At 29.3% G+C, this 23277-nt stretch overlaps 1 protein-coding gene across 2 annotated transcripts; it reads right to left on the reverse strand.

Annotated features, from left to right (window-relative positions):
• Nucleotides 1-11744: 11744 nt before the first annotated feature.
• LOC125838938 (uncharacterized) lies at nt 11745-14316 on the reverse strand. Of its 2 annotated transcripts, none has more exons than XM_049517939.1 (8): nt 14173-14316; nt 14059-14080; nt 13237-13293; nt 13069-13150; nt 12861-12956; nt 12659-12783; nt 12521-12539; nt 11745-12039 (listed from the first exon to the last, which is right to left on the reverse strand). In XM_049517939.1, the coding sequence occupies exons 1-8, from the start codon at nt 14273-14275 to the stop codon at nt 11749-11751; spliced, it is 795 nt and encodes a 264-aa protein (XP_049373896.1). In that variant the 5' UTR covers nt 14276-14316; the 3' UTR covers nt 11745-11748. The 2 variants fall into 2 exon arrangements, with proteins under 2 accessions (XP_049373896.1, XP_049373897.1); XM_049517940.1 differs by having other exon boundaries at nt 11950-12039; nt 12654-12783; nt 14173-14311.
• Nucleotides 14317-23277: the final 8961 nt, after the last annotated feature.

Below are 23277 nucleotides of genomic sequence, written 5' to 3' on the forward strand. Positions count from 1 at the left end.
AAAGGACGAAACCTGTGGAATGGAGGCGAAAAAAAAGGCAACTACTTTTACTGGTTACAATTGAGGCAATTAATATACATGTTATGTTACATTACATGTAGTTTATCTGAGCAACACCTACATCCTAAAATAGGTTTCTTGAACTTTGGAAACAAATAACATGTGAAGCCAACAAAACATAGCAATCCAACATACCTTTTTTATCAAGAATTCTAAAAGAAATTGCACTTAACACAAGCAACACATTGAATAAACCATTTGTAAATTTGCTTTTTTAACAGCCACACCGGACACCTTTTGCTCAACCATGAAATGAATACCATCTTGAATGTGTCATTATTATATTCTCATTGCTCAGAATTAAGGAAGACAACATACACGCCCTTATTACCTAAACATTCGTTACTCCGTGTACAAAGGGATGAAAAATAAGCTAAATATCGAGTCTAGAGGAGCATATAAGAAAATTACACTTAATAACAAACATTTTAACTTGTTTTAATGCCTCAATTCCATTTGACTCTCGCAAGAATTTTCTCCTCACCCAAGCCTCAATCATTACAACTTCTCCAAATGAAAAGACAGGTAGCCAAAACTTCCTTCATCTGAAATTTTTCCAGCAGAATCAGTCTTTTCCAAGTACTAACTAAAATAAGCACATATTTCACTGTCATACACATACCAACTACCAAGCAACAGAGAAGTGTGAAACCTTAGGATTTTAGAACATTACTCGCCTCTAAGCACATACCATAGCCGTAGAATAAAAAACCTAATGTTGTAAGTTGCACCAAAATCAAGCAAATTTAACTACATACAACAAGAGGAAACCAATATCTGCTCAAATTAACCACCAATTAACCCATAATCACATCTAAAACACTCACCTGATAGTCAAATATCACAAATTCAAACATTTACCAAACAGTAGACACCTAATCATTTCTCCAACTCACACAAAGTCACATTTCAGAGTCGAACCCTAAAATAACATACATACATACACATACAGAAAAAAAAAAATATATGCCTATAAATCTAAACACACAAACCAATTTCTCCCCAAATTAACCACCAATCAACTCATAATCGCATCTAAAACACCCATCTAATAGTCAAATAATAACAATTCTAACGTTTCCAAACAGTAAACCCCTAATCATTTCTCCGATTCACACAAAACATACATAAATTCACAAATACAAAAAAATAAGCACACACATACACATAGAGTAAGAGAAAGAGACTGTACAGTAGTAGAGAGATGATCGGAAAATCGCCGCTAGAAAACTGGATATGCAGATGAGTAGAATTTCAGAAATGATAAATGTTAGGTTTTGAAGACAAGAGGGCTTTAGTTATTGTGAGATATTGACCGTTGGATTTTTTATCGTCAAATAAAAGAACGGCTAGGATTAGCCAAGTTTGGTACGGTCTATGGACATTTACTAATTTGCGTTACCGTGAGGAAGCGTGTAGAAGATTGTAGACGGAAAGAATCTAACCGTTTATATTTTTGGTGACGTCATTTCACTTTAAGGCCGTGTTTGTTGGATTTGTTTTATTTTTATACAGGCTTAAGTCATACGCGACCCCTTAAAGTCATCCGCATTTTTCATTTAGACACCTCAATTTAGCCTTGTACCTATCAAACACTTAAATCATAATAAATTTATACCTATTTGACACAAAATCACAATAAGTTGAAAAATAAATATGTGTGTGTTTCAAACGCCTGTACATAACAAACATACCAATAAAATGATGACACGTGGCATTGGATCCAACTTTTTAAAAAAACTCTATTTTAATAATCCAAAATGAATATTAAGAAAATAAAATTTTATTATTTTGAATTACCCTCCCCACCCGTCTTCTTCTTCATAAACCTATTTCCATGACCCTTCCATTGACGTCGATGCCAGCACCGGCAGCCTAGAAAATCATCACCCGACCTCTTTCTTTTCTCCCCTTGAATCAACCGACATCTTTCTTTCCTCCATCGAATCTTACTCCTTTCATGAGCGTCGGTAGTACACTATTGTTGTCCACCTAAGCTAAATACCCATTCTCTTTCATTTTAATAGCATCAAAACCTTCTATTCATTGTCTTTATATTTTTCCAATTAGTAATCATTAATCACAATTACAACAGATAATAATAAACTTTTTGCCCAAAAAAATCAATTCATATTTTTTCCATTGGAATGAATGGAGCTTCACCGGAATATTGAAGATGTAGATCTACATAAAAAAAAAAAAAGAATTGGAGAGGATGAGAGAAAGAGGTGGAGGGGGTGGGGTGGTGTGTGTTGTGTAAAATAAATTATGGATGAGAATGGCACAGGGAATTGGGCTGGAGAAGAAGACTACTTTTAAAAAAAGTATTTTTTCCCTTTCCGTTAATTTTGGTATATAAGTTATGAAAAAAATAAAAAAAATATTAATTTCAATAGCATTTTGTGTCTAATAGAAATTACTTTTGAACAAATAAAGTGTTCAATAGGCACAAAGATAGATTGAGGTGTTCATATGAAATATGCGGACAACTTTAAGAGGCTGCATATGACTTAAGCCTTTTATACACAAGACTTGGGAATTTCCGACAATTTATTTTTATGTTTTATTATATTATATATAAATTATAGGGTGTGTTTGATAGGAGAATATTTTTCTTATTTAGTATAAAATAGTTTTTTTGAAAAATAAATTGATTTCTTACGACATATGAATCAAGTTAAATATGATTAGAGTTTTGGTATAAAAATTATAAGACTCGAATTGACAAAAATATAATTCATTTTCTTAAATGAATTGTGTTGTCTTTTATTCCTTATTTGAGTTAATCATTTTTTTTTTAATTTTCATTTATGATTAGTAACCAACTAACCTAATGAATCCAAATTGAAATCATAATAATAAAATCGACAAATGTATTATTATATTTGATTGATTTGATTTTAATAATTTAAAATTCAATTAAATAAATAAAATTTTAATTTTGCCCAATAATCGATCCAAACCGACCTATAAACACTGCTACCTGAATTATTATAGTATAGAGTCAAGACCTTGTTTCTAGATACGACTTAATTAGTTAAAAGCTCAACTTAATTTCATTTTACAAAACATGGGAAGATTTGTTCAAAGTTTGAAGTTTATACGTCGAAGCAAATACTTATATATTCGATCCCACTAGTCTATACCCCCAATATCCCAACAATACAATGAAACTTAGATTTCAAAAACTTCATTTTTTTGAAAAGAGAAATCTATGTGACGTATTTTGCCAAGATATAACTTTTTTTTCTTTTACTTAATTTTAAATATATAAGTTTATCCAATTTTGGATAGTGGTATTATTTATATTGGGTTATTATGAAACTTGTCACGATTTTTCATATATATATATATATATATATATTCAAAACTTTTTAAAAATACACACATTTACACTTATTTGTCAGCTCAGCTAAAATTAATCTAAAGTAATAAGAAACAAAAATAGAAAAAAGATCCAAAATTACACACATATATAGTTTGTTTGTGACATAGTAGTGTTGATAAACGAGGCGTTGTAACGATAGACTAAAAGTTTGGAGACAAATTTTAGGTTAAGTAGGATTGAAATAGAGTACCTAAAGTGCAAGTTTAGTGACGTGACACATGATGTGAATGTGAAGACCGATGCACAAGTAGCTTCAAGTATTTGGGATCCATATTCCAAGGAGACATGTAGATTGATGATGACATTGTACATCGTATTGGAATGAGATGGACGAAAAAGAGGCTCACATTTGAAATACTGTGCGATAAGAACGTGTCGTCAAAATTTAAAGGTAATTAAGCTCTACAATGTGGTGGTTAGACCGATAGTGGTATATGCGACAAAGTGTATGCAAGTTAAGATTACTTACATTAAGAAGATGAGCCTAGAATCTATAATAATTTGAGTTTATATATGGTAAAAAAACATATCTAAACTATCATTGTTTTTGGAAGTCTCATACTTTAACTATTACTCCCTCTGTATTAAAATATTTCTCGATGTTGGGGTGGCCTAAATGCACCCGTTGTTGATTAAGAACAAATATTCGATCAACTCAACATCAATATGTGTTTTTAATACAAAGGTAGTGATCGATTATGTTGGTAAAAAAAATATTGGATGGTTGAGATAAGCTCGCGATAAAAGAATAGTTAAGTATGTTTTTGGTCATAGATAAGAACTTTGAAGCTAGAATGCCACTACACTACAAAAGATTTCTTAGTCTAGGGATGATAATTAGGCGGGTTGGGTCAAATTTGGACGGTCATAATGGGTTAAGACAACAATCAGGTCAAGACTCAATTCAGTCCAAATTTGCTTGAGTCAAAATGGATTAGGTAATGGACTACAGTACGGGTCAAGACTCAATCCAATCCAATTCTTACTAAGTTTAATTACTCTTCATTGTTCTTTTAAACTATTTTAGTACTTAGTAAAAATAAATAAATTTATATGCCTATATACAACATATCAAATTGAAAATAAAAGTTTTTTTAAAAATATTTTGACAAGAGTTTTCATGAGCCAATTTGGGTTACATATCAACTCAATTGTTAATGGATTGAAATGAGTTGAGCTAATGAATGAGTGGGTGAATAACCTGCCCAAACTTAAATGGATTGAATAGATTGAACAGGTTGGGATTGATTTTGCCATCCCTACTCCCTACCTAAAATGGATTTAAAAAAATTATATATAAGAGAAGTATATAATCAATATATTGGTTACATGAATTCTGTTTGAGAGAAAAAAATCAAAGTGTTGAAGTTCTTATGTGTGGACCAAAGAAGATGAGACATGAAGTTGCTAACATTTGTTCATCTGGTTTAGCAGCCAATCTTCATTATGTGTCTATCATTTCTGTTGCTGATTTCAACATTTTCGATTTGATTTTTCAAATTGCCATGTGACTTTTCATATCTATACTCTTATCTTTTTAAACTTTTCAACTTTTAAATTAAGAATATATATATGAAAAGTCACATGGAAATTTGAAAAGTCAATTATTATTAAAATAAATATAAGAAAGATAGCACATAAAAATTAACTTTAAAAGATAGAAGTATCTACTTTAATTTCTTGTCTTTAAGGAATAATTACTCATTTGTAGTCTTTTATTATTTGTGTGAGAAATTTGAAAGGTCAAAATTAAGAAATGAGAATAAGAAGATTAAATATATGAAAATTATAAAAGTGGACCTACACTAAATCATAATCTAATTAATTAAATATTAGTAAATAAATTTCTAATTTATTATATAGTCTTAATTACTCTTAATTTAAAAGTTGAAAAGTTGAAAAAGATAATTACATTTAATATATATATATGCTGCGTTTGTAAATTGAGTTGTAAAATCCTACTCAGTACTCCCTCTCCTGCTCCGTTATCTAGTTTAACAGTTTTTTTTTGTTACTAAATCTATGTAATTTCTCCCAAACTTACTTTTTTTTAATTTTTTTTTTTTCTAAATGTTGTTCATTTCTCCTTATTTTATTCTGTTCATCTCTTTTCCTTAACCTATGTTCTTAGCACATGCTTCTTTAACCACACCTTGGGATACACAACCCTTTTGGTTCCCTGACCATGGCGGCCTTTCAATTCCCTAGAACTTTACATGTTAATCCATCGGGGTTACTAAGAAGGTAAGGAACTAACCATTTACTAAGAATAATTTAACAGTATATGAACAACATAGTAATGAACATCATATTATATAGTCAGTCATACTAACAGTACATATATAACAATACATACTATAGGGAGAACTTACTAAGATCTAGAAAACTGATAACTACTTACATGATAATGGTCGGAATGAGGTTTCCCTTTTGGGAGTCCCCGGGTGACCTTGTAGCTACTTGAAGAAAATAAATATTAACACTCTTTTACACAAACACTCACACTTTTTTAAAAAAAAAACTAAAACTTTCAAAACTCTCAAGCTTAATCTCTCTAATATGCTTTGCTTGCTCTGCTCTTCGCTCTCCTTCTCTATCTTTCTTCTAGCAAATGGTCTCTTATTTATAGCTGAGGAGCCGGATTTGAAATTCGGATTTCAAATTTCGAATAGGTTTTCTTCACCTGCCGGGTGCTCTTTGGGCCCCATTGTCACATGGCTTTTGAAAACCTTTTTCAAAATAATCGTCCTTCTTTTGTCCTCCTTTGAGTAGTGGAGTCTTCTTTATTATCTGCTTTTTATAGTAGTGGCTTCTGATGTCATTGCTTACGTATCCTTTTTTGTCTTCTCTTCGTGGTTGTCATTGCTTGTGTATGTTCTATGTGTCTAAGTTGTGTAATGCTATGGAGTCGAAACTCATTCCGTCTTCGTTTGGGTCTTGAGCAAATTGGTCCATTGACGGATTATATTCGTCACTTCTACTTCTTGAATCTTCAGGATCAGAACTTACTGGTTATGGTTCTGGGTTTGGGTATTCTTGTATAACTTCTTTAGTTTTTTCTCCAAGTAACTTGTAAAGAGAACTTTGTATCAAGCGTTCAATTTTTTTTTTCTTTTTTTCTTTTTAAAAGGAAACCTTTAGTCTTCTTGCTTGTCTCTGGTCCTATTCTGGCTATAGTATTGAAACTTGCTAGTAAAATTCTTAACACTTTTTGGCAAAGTGTCAGCCATTAACAGATTTGATAAGTCTTTACCCGCTACTGTTTGAACAGGACTAGTTGTATCTTTAGCCGATACAATAGCTCTTTCTACATTCTTTAGGGAATGTACACCCGTCTTATCCATTTTGAAATGAGATGGAGAACTCTTTTGTTTGTCTGATAATGGTATGGTCTAGTTGATATCAAATTGTAAAATTTTTATTCTTTCTTGCAGGACATGAATATGTTGGGTCAATTTTTCCTTTTCTTTTTCAAGTCTGTCAATATTTTGGTTTTGTCTTCTAAAACCTTCTGTCATTGACGAACAATGATCACAAAATATGATTTTATCTGTGTCTTTCTTGATGTTGTATTGTATGAATGAGTTTGTGGTTTGTCTTAACGCTGAGCTTATGAAATAATTTGGTCCCAAAGTTCCTCTTGCATAGTCTAGGGCTTCGTTTAAATCATCGAACCCTTTGAAGAGGGGAGTGGGAAGTCTTTTATGGAACTTATTACCTCAGTCCATGTCTGGAAAATGCCTGCTAGTCTTCCTTGAACTACAACATAGAACTTAAACTTCTTATTCTCATTTTTCTCAGTAAAATAATGGTTTGATGAATTTAATACTGAAATGAAATAGTTGTTGTCTCTTGGTATCTTGTTGTAGGCTATCCACAGATTATCTATCAAGCATCGTTGAGGTCTATCTATCTTTGTCTCTAGTTTTACTTGAAAACTTAAGTTAGATGGTTGATAAATACCAGGTTTTGTTTTTCAAAATAAAGTCTTTCTATGTTTGGGGAGTTTAGTCTGGCTTCTTCAAGTTTTGTTTGTGGTTTGAACAAAGTATTTCTTAACATAGTCTGTAGATATAAGTCTTTGTCTTTCTGTGTTGTAGCGCTGCTTGAGCTGGAGGCTCTTGCTTTGTCTTTTCCTGTATTCATGCTGAAACAGAATAGTTAGTTTTTATTTGCCTGCTAACTTGATTTGCTAAAGAATTATCCTTTCCTTTTATATGTTCTAAAGTAATATTATATATTGAAGTAGCGTCTAAATAATTTAGCCATTATCTTTTACTACTACTTTTCTCATTTATTTTTTGGTGAAACTTTACAATAGCTTCACAATCAGTTTTAACTAGGATTTCCTTTTTATTTATAATATATAGTTTGAAACTGTTTAGACCCTAAATTACAGCTAGTATTTCTGCGTCTATACTGCTCATATTTCCTTTTTCTTTGTATTTCCCGCTTTGATAAGCGCAAATTTTTTCATCCTTTTTATCTTCATACTTATTTTTCTTTGTTTTTAATACTGCTCCCCATCCTTCTAAACTTTCATCTGTTTCTACTATTGGATAGTCTGTTTCTAATGGGAGAGATAGGTTTGGTATATTTTTAACCATTTGCTTTAATTTTTGAACTAATTTTATGTCTTCAGTATTGAAAGTCTTTTGTCCATGTGCTCCTGTTTTTGAGTATAGAGGTCCTGCTACTTTTCCTAGGTCTTTTATGAAGTTTCTTGCATAATTTAAGATTCCTAGAAATTTTTGTAATCTTTAGTGTTGTCTAATTTATCTGGCATTTCTAAGACCTTTTTGGCTATATGAGGTTGTAATTCTATTTTTCCATTTCCAATTTCTACTCCTAAGAACCTTATGAGACTTTTGCATAACTCCATCTTTTTCTTGCTAATAATTATTCCATTGTCTACGAATAGTTTAAATACCGTTTGTAAATGTCCTAAGTGTTCTTTAATAGTATGACTAAATACTAAAATATCGTCAACATATACTAAAATGAAATTCTTATATTCCCTAAAAACATTATCCATTTTTCTCTGGAAAATTGGAGGGGCTATCTTTAGTCCAAATGGCAATACTAACCATCTGAAGTGTCCTTCTGGACAAGTAAAAGCGGTCCATTCTATGTTGTCTTCGTGCATTTTAACTTGCCAATATCCAGATTTACAATCAAACTTGCTAAATATTTTTCTTCCTTGTATTCAATTTATTAGTTATGTTTTATCTGGTAGCTTATATCCATCCATTCTGGTATTATCATGAAGTCTCTTATAATTTATTACCATTCTAGCCTTTCCTCTTACTATTTCGCTATGGTTTCTTACCATAAATGTTGTTGTTCTTGAAGTTGATCTTCTTATTACTCCTAATTTTAGTAATTCTTTTATCTGGTCTTCGAATTCTTTCAGGTCTTCATTTGTTGATTCTATTGAGACAGTTTTAACAGTGTACTCGGGGTTAATGATGTCAAGTCTGCAAGTTATATGATTGGCTTCCCAGTGTTTTAGGGGTCGCTCTCCAATTATTTCTAACCTGTCTAAAATAGAAATTACTTCATCTAAATCTTTTTGATTTTTTATTACCCCTATATGTTGTAAACCTCTTTTGAAATTGTAAAGTTCTGTATTTATTTCTATTAAATTATGACTTTTTTCTATATGTGTATCTGAAAGGCTCATCTCTAATAATTCGATTTCTTCAATTTTTTTCTTTTTCATCTATAAAATGTATCTTAGTACAAGTGCATTCTTCTCCTTTATTGCACTTTGAAGTATCTGTGTTGGGCTTATTTTTAAGATATCTAGATCTTGTTGGAATGGATTTCGTTGTTATTGCGGTCTGAGTAGTATTTTTAGAGAAGATTACTCCATCTCTAGTAAGGAGACAACTTCCATTGTTATGTAGCAAGAAGTCTAATCCTAAGACAAAGTCTACTCTAATATTTAAATCTCTAACCTAAGACAAAGTCTACTCTAATATTTAAATCTCTAACCCATATTTTTTCCAACTTGTACGTGGGTTTATAAAAGTCTGCACAAGTGTTTAAAAAACTTATTTGTACATTGCTAACATAATGCTTATATACATTTGAAGATCCATCCATTTGCATGGCGCTTTGTGGTTCTGAAAATTCTTTTATTACCTCCATAGGTAGGATCCCTCTATTTATTATACTTTTTGTGCATCCCGAGTCTACTAGAGCTAGAGTTTCTATCTCATAGTCCTGAATCCTTATTCTAGTTAGTATTTTTATGGTATTAATTTTCTTGTCTTCATTACAAATCAGTCCTTCGAATGACTTGTAATCTTCTTTTTCATTAAAAAGTTCTATCTCTAATTCTGGCGTTATAATTTGGCTGGTTTTTTCTACTTCTTTTTGGTTGGTTTCTTCTATTTTTCTTTTTCCTTTTTTCTAATCTACTTATTCTTTCCTCTAAACTATCAATTCGTTCTTCTAAAGATTTTAATGTTTGTTCTTTAGTGCTTAATGTCGCGTCTATTATCTTAATATTAAATATTTTGTCAATGCACCTAATGCAACCTTCTATATAACAATTCATGCATTTGACTCTTCTGTCTTTACTTGGGTATCCTGTGCAATTAAAGCATCTTTGGCTATCTAATCCTTTTCCTTTACAGAATTGGTGATCACATTGTATATTGACAAATTAATAGACTTCTAAACAATATACATTGCATCTAATTGTAGAAAGTTGTTTCATATTCCCACATTTATTAAAAGGTTCAATTTCTTAGTTATTACCTATAATTAGTTCAATTAACATATTTAATTCCTCTCATTTTTCATGGAATTAATATCATGCTTTTTCATATACTTTATAGGATTCTATAAATTTGGACAGAAAAATGTGTACTATTCAATCACATAGTCAAATTAAATGATCTATCAAACTCAAAGTAAAAATCATCTTATTATTCTGTATTCACGACTTATGCAACTTCTACAAGCTTTTCATCGTCATGCATTCATCACACATTTCCTACTTTTGGGTTTCAGTTACAAAACAATATTGAGTTTTGGGTTTAAGAATTATATTGCTTCATCGTGGGAATGTTGGAGGCAAAACACATTATGGTCCTTCTTTCGATTTTGATAATGCCTTTATTTGAGTATGAGGAACATGCCGAACATAATTACATAATTTATGTTTAAATATTCTTAATTATTTTTCGATTTGTATGATGAAACTTCTTTCAAGGTGGGTTGTATCATTATTTGTGTCTTTTTTTTTTATTATTTGTTATCTAGCTCAAAAGATCCTTCTTTTTGAGTGTATATATATTTGCACTTTATTTACTGGTTTTATATTTTATGATAAGTTTTTTGGGTTGCATTTATTCTCGTGTTTTGATAGATTTTTGGTGATGATCTCTTATATAAAGTGAATAGAAAATATTAGTCCACTTCACTTTTGTGTTTCATCATCTTATAATTCTTACTCCCTTTGTCCCAATTTATGTGACTTATTTTCCTTTTTAGCAAGTCCCAAAAAAAATGACACATTTCTATATTAAGTAACAATTTAACTATAAAATGTCTATTTTACCCTTAATGAAATGATTTACAACTGCACAAATTTATATAATTCATTTTGGACCACAAGTTTTAAAAATCTTCATTTCTTTCTTTAACTTCGTGCCAAGTCAAACTATCTCACATAAAATGGGACGGAGAGAGTATAAATTTATGTAAAATCAATTTATTGTTCAATTTTTCCCTCATTAACATGATAAATATATATTTATTCTTTGTTTTTATTACTTTTGTTAGATATGTTTACGTCCATTTCTTAAATTTAGAGCAAGAGTTCATCACTATATCACATACTATATGCTATATTATCTTAATTAGTTTTATATTTTTCAACATTTTTTATTTTGCAGACAAATAACCAAAATTAAATGAAAAGAATTAATTAACACTGTTATATTTGCACATAACAACATATACAAAAGAATAATGTAATTGATAATTATCAACGTTAAACCTATACAAATTTATGTTACAGTAAAAAATAAACGTGCAATGCACATTTCCAAAACTAGTTAATAATAAAACTACATGTTATAAGAGGTAGCCATAATACAAATTTGATAAATTTATTTCCTTACTTGGGATTACAATGCAACAACCACAAGATATCCTTTATTGCAGAGAGGGATCAACGAATTTTACAAAAAGAAAAAAAGAAGTTAAGAAAAAAATTCACTGCGTATAACCAAGTGGACTAAAGTAAAATAACATGTTTATGTGTTATGCCTTAATTACAAATTTCAGCGCGGATAACCAGGTGGAGGGTATCCAACACCACTTGGAGCATAATTGGGTGGAGGATAGCCATGATGTTGCAATGGGGGTGGAGGGTACATGGGGGGTTGTTGTTGTGGTGGTGGGTATCCATAGGGTTGCTGGGGTGGGGGTGGGGGTGGGTATGATTGAGGTGCATATGCAATGGTTGGAGGAAGAGGCTGATCCAAACGAGACATCTGTTGAACAGGTGGTGCTGCTGTTGGCCTTGCACCAAACTTTCCATCTCTTTTGTCCATTTCAACCTTGTGTTGTGTCTGCAAAATTATTTGGAAACACCACAATATTTTAGAACATAATACATAACCAAAACTTTGAGAATTCACGTTTAGACATCTTAATTCGTTTTTATTGTGTCAGTTGAACACTCTAACTTACAAAATGATCATCTAGACACTTTCAAAATTTATGTGTCACATCAGTATCAGGTGTTCGTGAAACACAATAGGGACGAGTTGGAGTGTTTAATTGTCAGTTGAGACCAAGTTGATGTCATTCTAGATGTGAACTTTCAAACTTTGCGTGTTTACTTGCTAGCTGAGGCATTATTACTTCCTCTATCCCAATTTATGTAGTAGTGTTTGAAATGATACAAAGTTTTTTAAGAAAAAAAATCTTTTTTGAAACTTATGATTTAAGGGCATCTTAGATTTTTTTTTTTTGGGGCATAGATGTTTATTAAGGTAAATCTCTATGCTATATATTGCAGATGCCTAATATGTTCAAGTTATCACATACCTGCATACAGCTGCAAACCCTGCAAAAAGAAAAAGAGAAGTTAATAGAGATGGGGGGTTTAATAAAAACATCTTATTTACGTTGTTGTCAGTATATATAAGTTAAATCGTAGTTTTCAATACTAGCCAAGCATCTTACGTGCAATAAACCATATCCGAGCAACAATTCAGAACCCGAGAAGCCTCTTGAAGTTCGTCATTTCCTGTAATACAAGCAATGCAGCTAAATATACATGCTACCTGCTGGAGGCAAAACATGAATCCCTACAACCAAAGACAAAACACATTATAAAAAGATAACAATGAAAATGAAAATGAAAATGTGTAGGAGTTGAACTTACAATTATGCAATTATCGCATTTTGTTGTCTGAAGATTGAACTCGTCTTGCAACATAAAACGTGTTGAGGCAACTGAATTAGCAAAGCAAAGAAAAACCTGAAGAGTAGCGCGAAATTGAGTAAAATAAATAAGAGGGCTAAAGAAAAAGCTCATAATTTCTGCACTATATGAAAATCTTGAATACGTATAATTTAGGGAAACACCAAACCTCTGTACAAAGACACAACTCGGGGCAATGACTTTCTCCACATCTGCCACTACAAGGCATATAGCCTCCACAACATGTATACCTAAAAGCACAAAATGTCTTTAAATTATATCAACTCGTCAACAAATAAGCTAGTTGTATAGCTAAACAGAGAAAAAGAATGTTTACCTTGACATATCATTGTATAGAGCTCGTTTTCTGAGAATGTACGATGCACAAGGACCACTAAATCAAATCGAAGGTAAACTGATAAGAAATTTTGAATAGTGGCACTTGAATCAGAGAAGCATTCAAATTACTAGTCTTTACATCGTGCAGCATTATATAGTGTTACGAGATAAACTTCCAATGATAGTGAAGAGTTCTAGACACAACAAGTGTTGTGAACCACTTGCATTTTAAAATTGCTGCATATGGAGTAACATAATACAGCAGATCAGGAGACGTAAACTACATCAAAAAATGAACAACAATAGAACAATTCGCAATCCATTTCACCATATTCTCCCTCTCAATAATTACAAGACTATCCTGTCTTTTCAGCTTCAGAGTTATTAAATCAAAAGTTTAAGTACGTAAACTAAATTATTCCATGAAATCGTTTTAAAGAGAAATACAAAATTGAGTAGTGGTAAACTATACTGATAGTGTCAAAATACAAAAAATCTTTTTGTAACAAAATTACCAGTTCAAATTAAGTGCCTGTTTGACCACTTTTGAAAAACTGTTTGAATATAGAATTGATTACAAAGTCACAACTTTCACTCGAAATCAATCACAAAAATTCAAAAAACTACTCCAGTTGATATTCATATCTAAATACAACTTCAGCTCCAATTATCATTTTCCACTTTGTAAACAAACACTACTAACTTTATCAAATTTCACAATTTTCATGCTTGTCAAACGATGAAGCAACTGATGCAGACTTTCGAGGAGTATGGGCTAAAGCATAACATAAAAGAGGAGAATGCACATAAATCAACTCACCACCAAAGCGAAAAACAGCAAACTGCAAATGCCAAAAATGCAGATCAGCATTTCCATAAAAAAAACAAATTGAGTAAAAAATTAATGAAATTTTACAGTTAAAATGAGACGTACAAAGAGGATCGGACTGCGGAGCACGGAGGAGATCGGTATGCCAGTGATTAGGATAGTTTTGACGGAACTTCATTTTCTCCATTTCAGCATCCAATGAAGCCATTGGAACAACAGCTGAGTAACTGTCGTTGGGGCAGAGACCTAAAAATCTCTTTTTTTTTAAAAAAATAATAAAAAGATATAATTAAACAAGATCGAGCCTGTTTTCAAAGTTTTGAATAAAAAAAATATAATTTCTGAAGATCGAACGCCTTCCGTGTCTGCGCGGTTGACTTTTCAAACTTGAAGAGGAATATGGGAAGGAAGAATGATGTTTCTAGAAGTAGAAAAATGAGTAGAAAACACACAAAGTTTACCAAAGTAATGAGAGGACGGAGTTAGTAAAGTTTTAGTGTCGGATTCAGGATTTTCACTCATAAACTAGGGATATCATTTGTAGCTATCATTGGATTATCTCTCTTCTTTGATTGAGATGGTTCAAAATTAATATATATACAAAAATATTGAAAATCTACTCTATATATTCCGTGTAATTTTTAATCGATAGGGTTCAGAAGTTACTCTTGAAATTTGAGGTGATTTCATGAAGATTTGAAGAAGTTGGAAATTTGGGAGCTCGTGATGTTTTTCATGTGTTCTTGAGGAAGAAAAAACAAAAAGAGTACATTTGATCCATAATCCCAATTGAAAATGTTAAACGCTGTTTGGGTTTTTGTCGAAGTAAAAAAAATGATTTTGCAGAGTTAAAAAATAATGACATGAACGACTTTTTAAAAAAAAAAGGTAATGACATAAATAAGTCAAACTTTTAACAGATAATATAAATGAGTTTTTTCTCAAAGTTAGATGACATATGTAAGCCTTTTCCCTATATTAAATTCACTTAATAAAATTCTGACTCCGCCTCTAATAACAAATTAAAATAATTTTTTTATTTTCTACCGCTAAATTAGTGAGCTATATGCCCTACATATATTGTCTTGATGTATTATGAGTTATTAACATTAAGACAATTGTTCTGTAATTTCTATAAACCTTTTTTATTAATTTGTACTTGATTTAATTTTGAAATGTATACCGGAGAAATATTGTGTGATATATATGATACTTTTTCATCAGATCTTATTTTTCAAAGTTCATCCAAACTCTATTTAAAGTACACTTTGGATGAGATTGAAATTCATTCTATCTCCCATATTTAAAGAACTTTGTTTAATCTCCCATCATACTCATTTGTTGATATTTTGTCGCATTTTTTTAAAAAAAATATCGAATGATGAAACTGTTAACTTTATATTATTTGAGATGATGAGATTAATTGTAATAGTAATATTTTTATTATAGTTGTCCACCACAATTTAATGTTAGTTTTCTTGAGCATCTTTTATTGATATCACGTGTCCATCCTGTATACCGTCACGTTTCCAAACTACTTATTCTCAATAGGAAAAAGGGTCAAATATGCCCTTAAACTATTCGAAAAGGACTAGATATACTTCCGTTTAAAGTTTGGCTCACTCTTGCCTTCGCCGTCCAACTTTTCGTTTACATATGCCCTTATGGGTGTTAAATGTCAAATGGAATTGCTACGTCATTTTTACATTATCACGTGGCATTTATATTAAAGGAAAAATGGTCAAATATACCCCTAAACTATTCGAAAAGGTCCTAGATATACCCCCTTTTAAATAAGCTACCCAACCCGTTTTCAACAAAAAAAATTCGGTAAATTCCGAAAATGAGTAATTGACTAATAAAAAATAGGAAAAATATGAAAAAAATAATAAAATTAATGCCAAAAATTCGCAAATAAATATAGTAACCTTAAATTCAACAATTTCAACAATTTTTTTAATTTTTTTTCAATAAATCACGAAAATGAGTAATTGATTAATAAAAATTATGAAAATGAATTTATGCTGAATTTTTAGGTTATATTTTTCATATTTTTTATTAATCAATTACTCATTTTCGGGATTTATCGAAAAAATAAAAATTTTAAAAAATTATTGAAATTGTTGAATTTAATGTTACTATATTTATTTGTGAATTTTTGGCGTTAATTTTATATATTTTTTCATATTTTTTATTAGTCAATTACTCATTTTCGGGATTTACCGATTTTTTTTGTTGAAAACGGGTTGGGTAGTTTATTTAAAAGGGGGTATGTCTAGACCTTTTCGAATAGTTTAGGGGTATATTTGATCATTTTCCCTTTAATATAAATGTCACGTGGTAATGTAAAAATGACATGACAATTCCATTTGACATTTAACGTCCATAAGGGCATATCTAGACGAAAAGTTGGACGGCAAGGACATGAGTGAGCCAAATTTTAAATGAGGGATATATTTAGTCCTTTTCAAATAATTTAGGGACATATTTAACCCTTTTCCTTTCCCAATAATTTGCTTGGAATTTGTTCATATTTCTTCTTGTACCCATTGCCCCCATATTCCTTTGGCAAATGTATCTATTAGGAGTTAGGGTCTCTTCTGGTTAGTGGGTCATGTTAAAATTATTTAAATTATCAGCAGATTTAAAATGGGTGAAAAAATAATTTATATAGATGTCACATAGGAAAAATGGGATATTCCTTCAAGTGAAAAGCAAAAATAGGGAAAATTAGTAAATTAATCAAAATTCCTAACATAATTATTAAAAATATCTATAATTTAAAATAATTAATAAAAATGTCAATATGTCAATATTTATGTAAATAAAATGTATTCTAATATAATTAATTTTCTTTCCTTTTATTTCTCAAATCAGGCCCACATTTGAGTCTATTTTGACTCCACTATCACGCTGAAAAAAAGTAAAAAAGGACTTCATTATAAACTTTCATCTCTCTCTAGGTTTTTTTACTCCAAATCTCTCTTTTCTCTCTCTCTCACGTGTTCTTCACCATTTTCTCTCCTTTCCTTGTTTAACAAATTTATCTTTTTGAAATTCCTCCACTTTTTTTTTTCAAGAAATCTCATTATTCAATAAAAAGAGTTTTCACCCACTGATAAAGGTAAATACATTGTCTCCAAGTTTTTTTTTTTTTTTTGAAATTTCCCTCTATTATGCATTTCTGATTTTTCGTGTTTTTAACACCAATTTTAGATTTGTTGTGATTTGTTTTCATATTCGAGATATAGTAGTAATCTACATTAACATATTATATATTGTTCGATTTTAGGGATTTTATATATGTTCATATATAATAATTTTAAAATTTGACTTATTGGGCTTTAGGTTTGGGGAAAATATCTGATTGTCACTATAATGTCTGATTCAATGAGAATTACAAGAGGTATCCCAAATAACATTCAAATTTTTATGGATTTTCCTTCGTTTGATTTTTGTATTACCTGAGGATTGCTAAAAAATGTAGGTTGTGTTGCTAAAATGGCGCAATAGAGCAGTCCAAAAAAAAAAGAGAAGAGTTATGGGTGCTGAAGATGCTGATGAACAAGTTGAAGTTCAAATGGCTGAAGAGAGCAAATCTAAGCATCTACATGACCCTATCCGCATGCGAAATCTTCCCCAAGTTCGAAATATGAACATCACCAACAAAAGAAAAATTATAGGTACTTCATCTACCAGCAACGAAGTCGAAAAACTTGATGAAGATCAAATTGAGGAAGAACAACTTCTTGAACATCAAACTTGTATTTGTATTCATTCTAGTTTTCATGTTGTATTTTATATAATGAAACTTGTATTTCTTTATCAGTTTGTATTCACTCCAATATGTATACCAAATTGATCTATAGTTCTTTAAGAACCATATTTGTATCCATTTATTTCTTTCACATTACAATTGTATTTTTTTTTCTCCAAAATCTTGTATCCTTTCTTAAATTGTATTCATTCCAATATGCATGATATACATATTTGTATTCAATATGATTTTCATGTTGGGGTTTGTATTATGACATTTGTTTTTCTTTATTAGTTTGTATTCATTCCAATAGGTATGCCAAATGGACTTGTAGGTATTTAAGAAGCATATTCATATTCATATACTAATGTAAACTTGTGTTCATTCAGAAATGATTCAATATTGGTTTGTATACTTTTCAAAAACGTATATTATTTCTTAAAAAGCCAGGGGCTGATTGGACGTAATGGGTTGCTACATCTCATGCGATTGGAAGAGCACGAGAAGGACAAGCTACTGACTTTATACTTCCTGTTCTATTGGAAGAGAGATGTGATTCCTTCGGGACAGACTCCATTCCGAATGCCAATAAGACCACTTCCTCAATCCTGAGCATCATTTAACTCAAGAACCCTATTTAGGGAGTGCAATAGAGAACCTGAGATCCGATGCGAACAATCAGTCGAAGGAGCGGAGCTTAGAGCCTTTACTTTATGTAAAGCGCACTCACTCTAACGGCGTTATTCCAACAAAATTTATATTTCAGTCATCAAAACATACAAATTTACAATCATGGTAACAATCAAAATTTGTATTTCAAGAAAAAGTGTATTTCATGACAAAAAATGTATTTCTTATATGTTATGTACTCCATAAATATATTCACTTCATCAGAGATTGAGTATTATCAATGAAAACTTGAACATCGATATTGGAAGTTTGATCAACAAGGGGGACGATGCTCTGTAGTTTATTTTTGAATTGTAACTGATGAGAATTTTAAGTGATATGTTCCTTTTTAAAAATATTCTCTCTCCTAAATTGTCATTTTTATTATTAAACTAGATTTTGTTTTCCGTGCTATGCACGGGCCCAATAACATAAATGGTATGTTTTGGGGCTAATAACGAAGTTTTTAAAGCGATTGTTTGCGTGGATAAAGGAATAAGTTTTTTTTATCACAAACCTGTACTTTCTTTGACGCTATTGAAGGCAGAATAAGACTACCCACATACAACATTTTTGAACAATTTTATGTTGTCAATTATCACGATTTAATTTTAAGAATCAGTCAATTTTTTTTTATGTTTTTTTAATAAATATTTTAAGTTGTCAATTATCACGATTAATTGTATTTTATACATAATTTTTAACGATAGATTAATTTCAAGAATCAATCGAATTTTTTTAAATGTATTTATTTTTGAAATATTTTTTGTTGTCAATTATCATGATTTATAGTATTTTTACGATAGATTAACTTAAAGAATCAATGGAATTTTTTGTATCTTTTTCAAAACATATTTTATGTTGTCAATTATCATGATTTATAGTATTTTTACGCAATTTTTAAATATAAAATTTTTTAAAAAATAAGACAAATAAATTAAAATGGACCCAATATATGTTATTTTTGTTGTCTGAATTTGTGTGACACAAATGAAATTTGGAGAGTCATTGAATATTATATATTATACTTGGGCATAAACTCCCTTACGCACGGGCCCAATAACTATTATTTTTTGTCCTAATGTATGTGACACAAATAAAATATAGTGAGTTATTTAAATTTAATATGATTTTTAAATATTTTAAGTTGTTAATAATGTAATTTATAATATTTTTACGTAATTTGTAAATACTTAATATATATTACTCCACTTGTCTCAATGTATGTAGCATAGATAAAATTTCAAGAGTTAATCAAATGTTGTTAATTGTTAAGATTTACAATACATTTTACGTAGTTTTCAGTAATTTGACATTAAATAATACATATTACTACTTTTGTCTCATTTTATGTGACATTGATAGATTAATTTTAAGAATCAGTCAATTTCTTTTTTTGTGCATTTTTAATAAATATTTTAAGTTGTCAATTATCACGATTTATTGTATTTTATACATAATTTTAACGATAGATTAATTTCAAGAATCAATCGAAATTTTTTATATGTATATTTTTTTTAAATATTTTATGTTGTCAATTATCATGATTTATAGTATTTTTACGATAGATTAACTTCAAGAATCAGTGCAATTTTTTGTATCTTTTTCAAAACATATTTTATGTTGTCAATTATCATGATTTATAGTATTTTTACGCAATTTGTAAATATAAAAAAAAAATTAAGACAAATAAATTAAAATGGACGCAATATATGCTATTTTTGTTGTCTCAATTTATGTGACACAAATGAAATTTGAAGAGTCATCCAAATTTGCACTTTTTTAATTTTTTTTTTTTAATTTATTCATTATTGTGATTTATAATATTTTTATGTAACTTTCAAATAACTTCCTAATTTATGTGATATGGATAAAATTACAAAATTAACCCTTTTAAAATGTCTTCCAGATATTTTAAGTTGTTAATTATTATTATTTTTAATACTTTTTGATAATTTTAAAATAGTATATGTTATTTTTTCTGTCTCAATATATGTGACCCGGATAAAATTTTGAGAGTCAACCTATTTTATGGTAGAATTTTAAATATTAAATATTTTAAGTCATTTATAAATGATTTATTATATTATATAAGTAGAATTATTATATATTATATTATATTATATATTATATAAACTCCCTTAGAAAATAAATATATATTATATAGTAGAAAAAAAGATTTATAGTAGAATATTATATAAGTAGAATATAGGGAGTTTATGATGGAACATTCAAATGTCCCATCATAAACTCACTCTTATATATAAGTAGAATAATTGTATTCTTTCAATTAAAATAAATAATAAAAACATAAATCAAATACATAACAAACTAAAATATTGACATTTTTAATAAATATTGAAAGTGTTGCTAAGGAATCCTATTAAATGCTAAAATATTGATATTTTAAAAATTTTCCCAATAAAATATTGTGGTTTACCTATTTATAAGTGAACTATCTTAAAATATTTGAATTGGAGAGTTGACTTGTTTGGGACAGTTAACCCATTTATAGGTGAATTGTTCATTTTATTTTTTATTTTTAAAGAGAAATTTAAAAAAAATATATGGTACCTAATAATATTTGTTTTGAGGCCAGACTCTCAAAGATGTGAAAAAAGCGATAAGAAGTTTTAGAGTGAAATATTTTATTTATTATTAAAATCATGTAAAAACAAAAGTCATTAAAAGACAAAAGGAAAGCAAAATTCCATTTTAATTTCTCTTTCTCCCATTTACTAGAAAATCACAAAACATGAAAGAGAAATACGTTTGAGGTTATTAAGGACATGACCTTGTATAGGAGGTTATAGAGAATACAAATTAGGGTAAGAGATTAGCTAGATAGTTGAGCCTTGTTTCACTTATTTTTTTTTTATTATTAGTCATAGTATTACTCTTGTAATGTATTATCCTTTAAATTTGGTTATTATCTATAAAAAAATTTACACTTCGATTATAATTTTATCTTATCATATCTATTTAAGATAATTTGTCAAGTTAACTATAGAATTTATAAGGAATGTCCCCATTTTTAAAAAAGCTATATTGCTTTGGATTGTTCTTTGAAACTGCCATTATTGAACAAACACAAAGAAAGAAATTTTAAAAGAAGATTTACAAATCAATATAGGCGTGTGGAAATGGATGTATTTGTTTTCCTTTGGCTATTTCTCTTTAAGCAAAAACATCATCATATTATTCACAACTTAATTGGAACACCCCCCCCCCCCCCCAAACTATTTATAGTGATTTATAAAAAATATTGTGTTAAATTATTTTGGTAGTAGCTATCTTAAAATCTACGAACGCAAACATTTCTTTTTAAAAAAAATTATATGTTAAGAGATACATAAAAATAAAATAGTCAAAAATCCCTCATAATTAATATTTATTTATTCAAGATATATTTTTTTTAAAAAGTAAACAACAAATAATTTGATACCTATGGAGTACACTTTTCATTCATCTAATACCACATTATTAATAAATGCATGAACCATATTCATAACTTGAAAGCGCAAAATATTCACACTCCTTCCGTTTTAATTTATTTGTAAGGTGTTATTAATTTAGCAGAAAAATTAGTAAAGTAATTAATTTTTTAAGATTTTGTAATCTTAAATTAAATATATATAAAATACACTAAAAATATCTTTTAATCTTAGTGTCTTAAAACACGTAATATAAAAAATTCAGTAAAAGAACTACCAAAAAAAAAAATATAATCTTTTTTATAAAAAAAACAAACTAGAAAAAGAAGAAAAAACTATCTATCTAGACATAATTCACTATCATATATACATATTTTACCTCTAGTTTAAAAATATTACATATAATACCACTTTTTAATAATTATACCATATATTTTAATAAGTTAAATTAGATACACAATCCCCTTAAATATGATATTTAATAATTATGTTAAAAATTATATTGCCTTAATTAATGGGACTTTAACAATTCAAATTACTTCCTCTCTCTTCACACCATCAGCCCACCCCCCACGTTATTCAGTGTTTCACACACATCTACCATTACCCCTTCTTCCTCAACCATTTCAATACATGTTTTGTTTCACACACTTCTACCATTATCCCCTTCTTCCTCAACCATCTCAATACATGTTTGCATGTACTAAATTCATAATCAATTCTCTATAATCAACATTATATAAATAGGTAAAATAAGATTTTGTTTAGTTATTCCGAGATATGTATTATAACTTTGTTCTTACCATGTTAATGCATCTGATTTAGAGCTCTAATTATCTGAAAGTTAGATTTTAGGGTTTTTACATTGTTTGAATATATTAGTTCTCCATACTTTTTAATGGATGAAAATTTACATTGTCATTAACTCTGTACAGTGATTTAGAAGAAGGTCTCACCTTAAAGGTAACCATACAAACATTATATATATAAATTTCATAATATTGCAAGCAAAATATTTTTAGATACATCTTTCATGTATCTCATTACGCTGGTCATAATGTATCTAAAGTTACTTTAATTTACTGGATACAAATCCCATATTAATATCTGAAATGCATGCATAACGAATCATATATGCTACACAAATCATTACTCTTAGACATAAGATCGTTACCTTTATCAATGACGTAGACATTATTTGTTCGAGATACACATTATTTGTTCGAGATACACAATATAAAAATATGACACATTTTTTCATGTATCGGTACCACATTATTGTCAAAGATACATGCTTAACAAAATATACATGATATAAAATGAACATTAAGTTATTAAAATGTTCATATA

Source organism: Solanum verrucosum, unplaced genomic scaffold, assembly GCF_900185275.1.
Source record: "Solanum verrucosum unplaced genomic scaffold, falcon-dt-bn FXZP01000163.1, whole genome shotgun sequence".
Lineage (NCBI taxonomy): Eukaryota > Viridiplantae > Streptophyta > Magnoliopsida > Solanales > Solanaceae > Solanum > Solanum verrucosum.

Excerpts from the sequence above, each read along its gene's own strand:
- LOC125838938 (XM_049517939.1), bottom strand. The coding sequence starts at position 14,275 with ATGGCTTCATTGGATGCTGAAATGGAGAAAATGAAGTTCCGTCAAAAC. Across the intron at positions 13,294-14,058 it reads TGCTGTTTTTCGCTTTGGTG|TGGTCCTTGTGCATCGTACA; the intron begins GTGAGTTGATTT and ends GATTTGATTTAG. Across the intron at positions 12,957-13,068 it reads AGTTGTGTCTTTGTACAGAG|GTTTTTCTTTGCTTTGCTAA; the intron begins GTTTGGTGTTTC and ends GCTACTCTTCAG.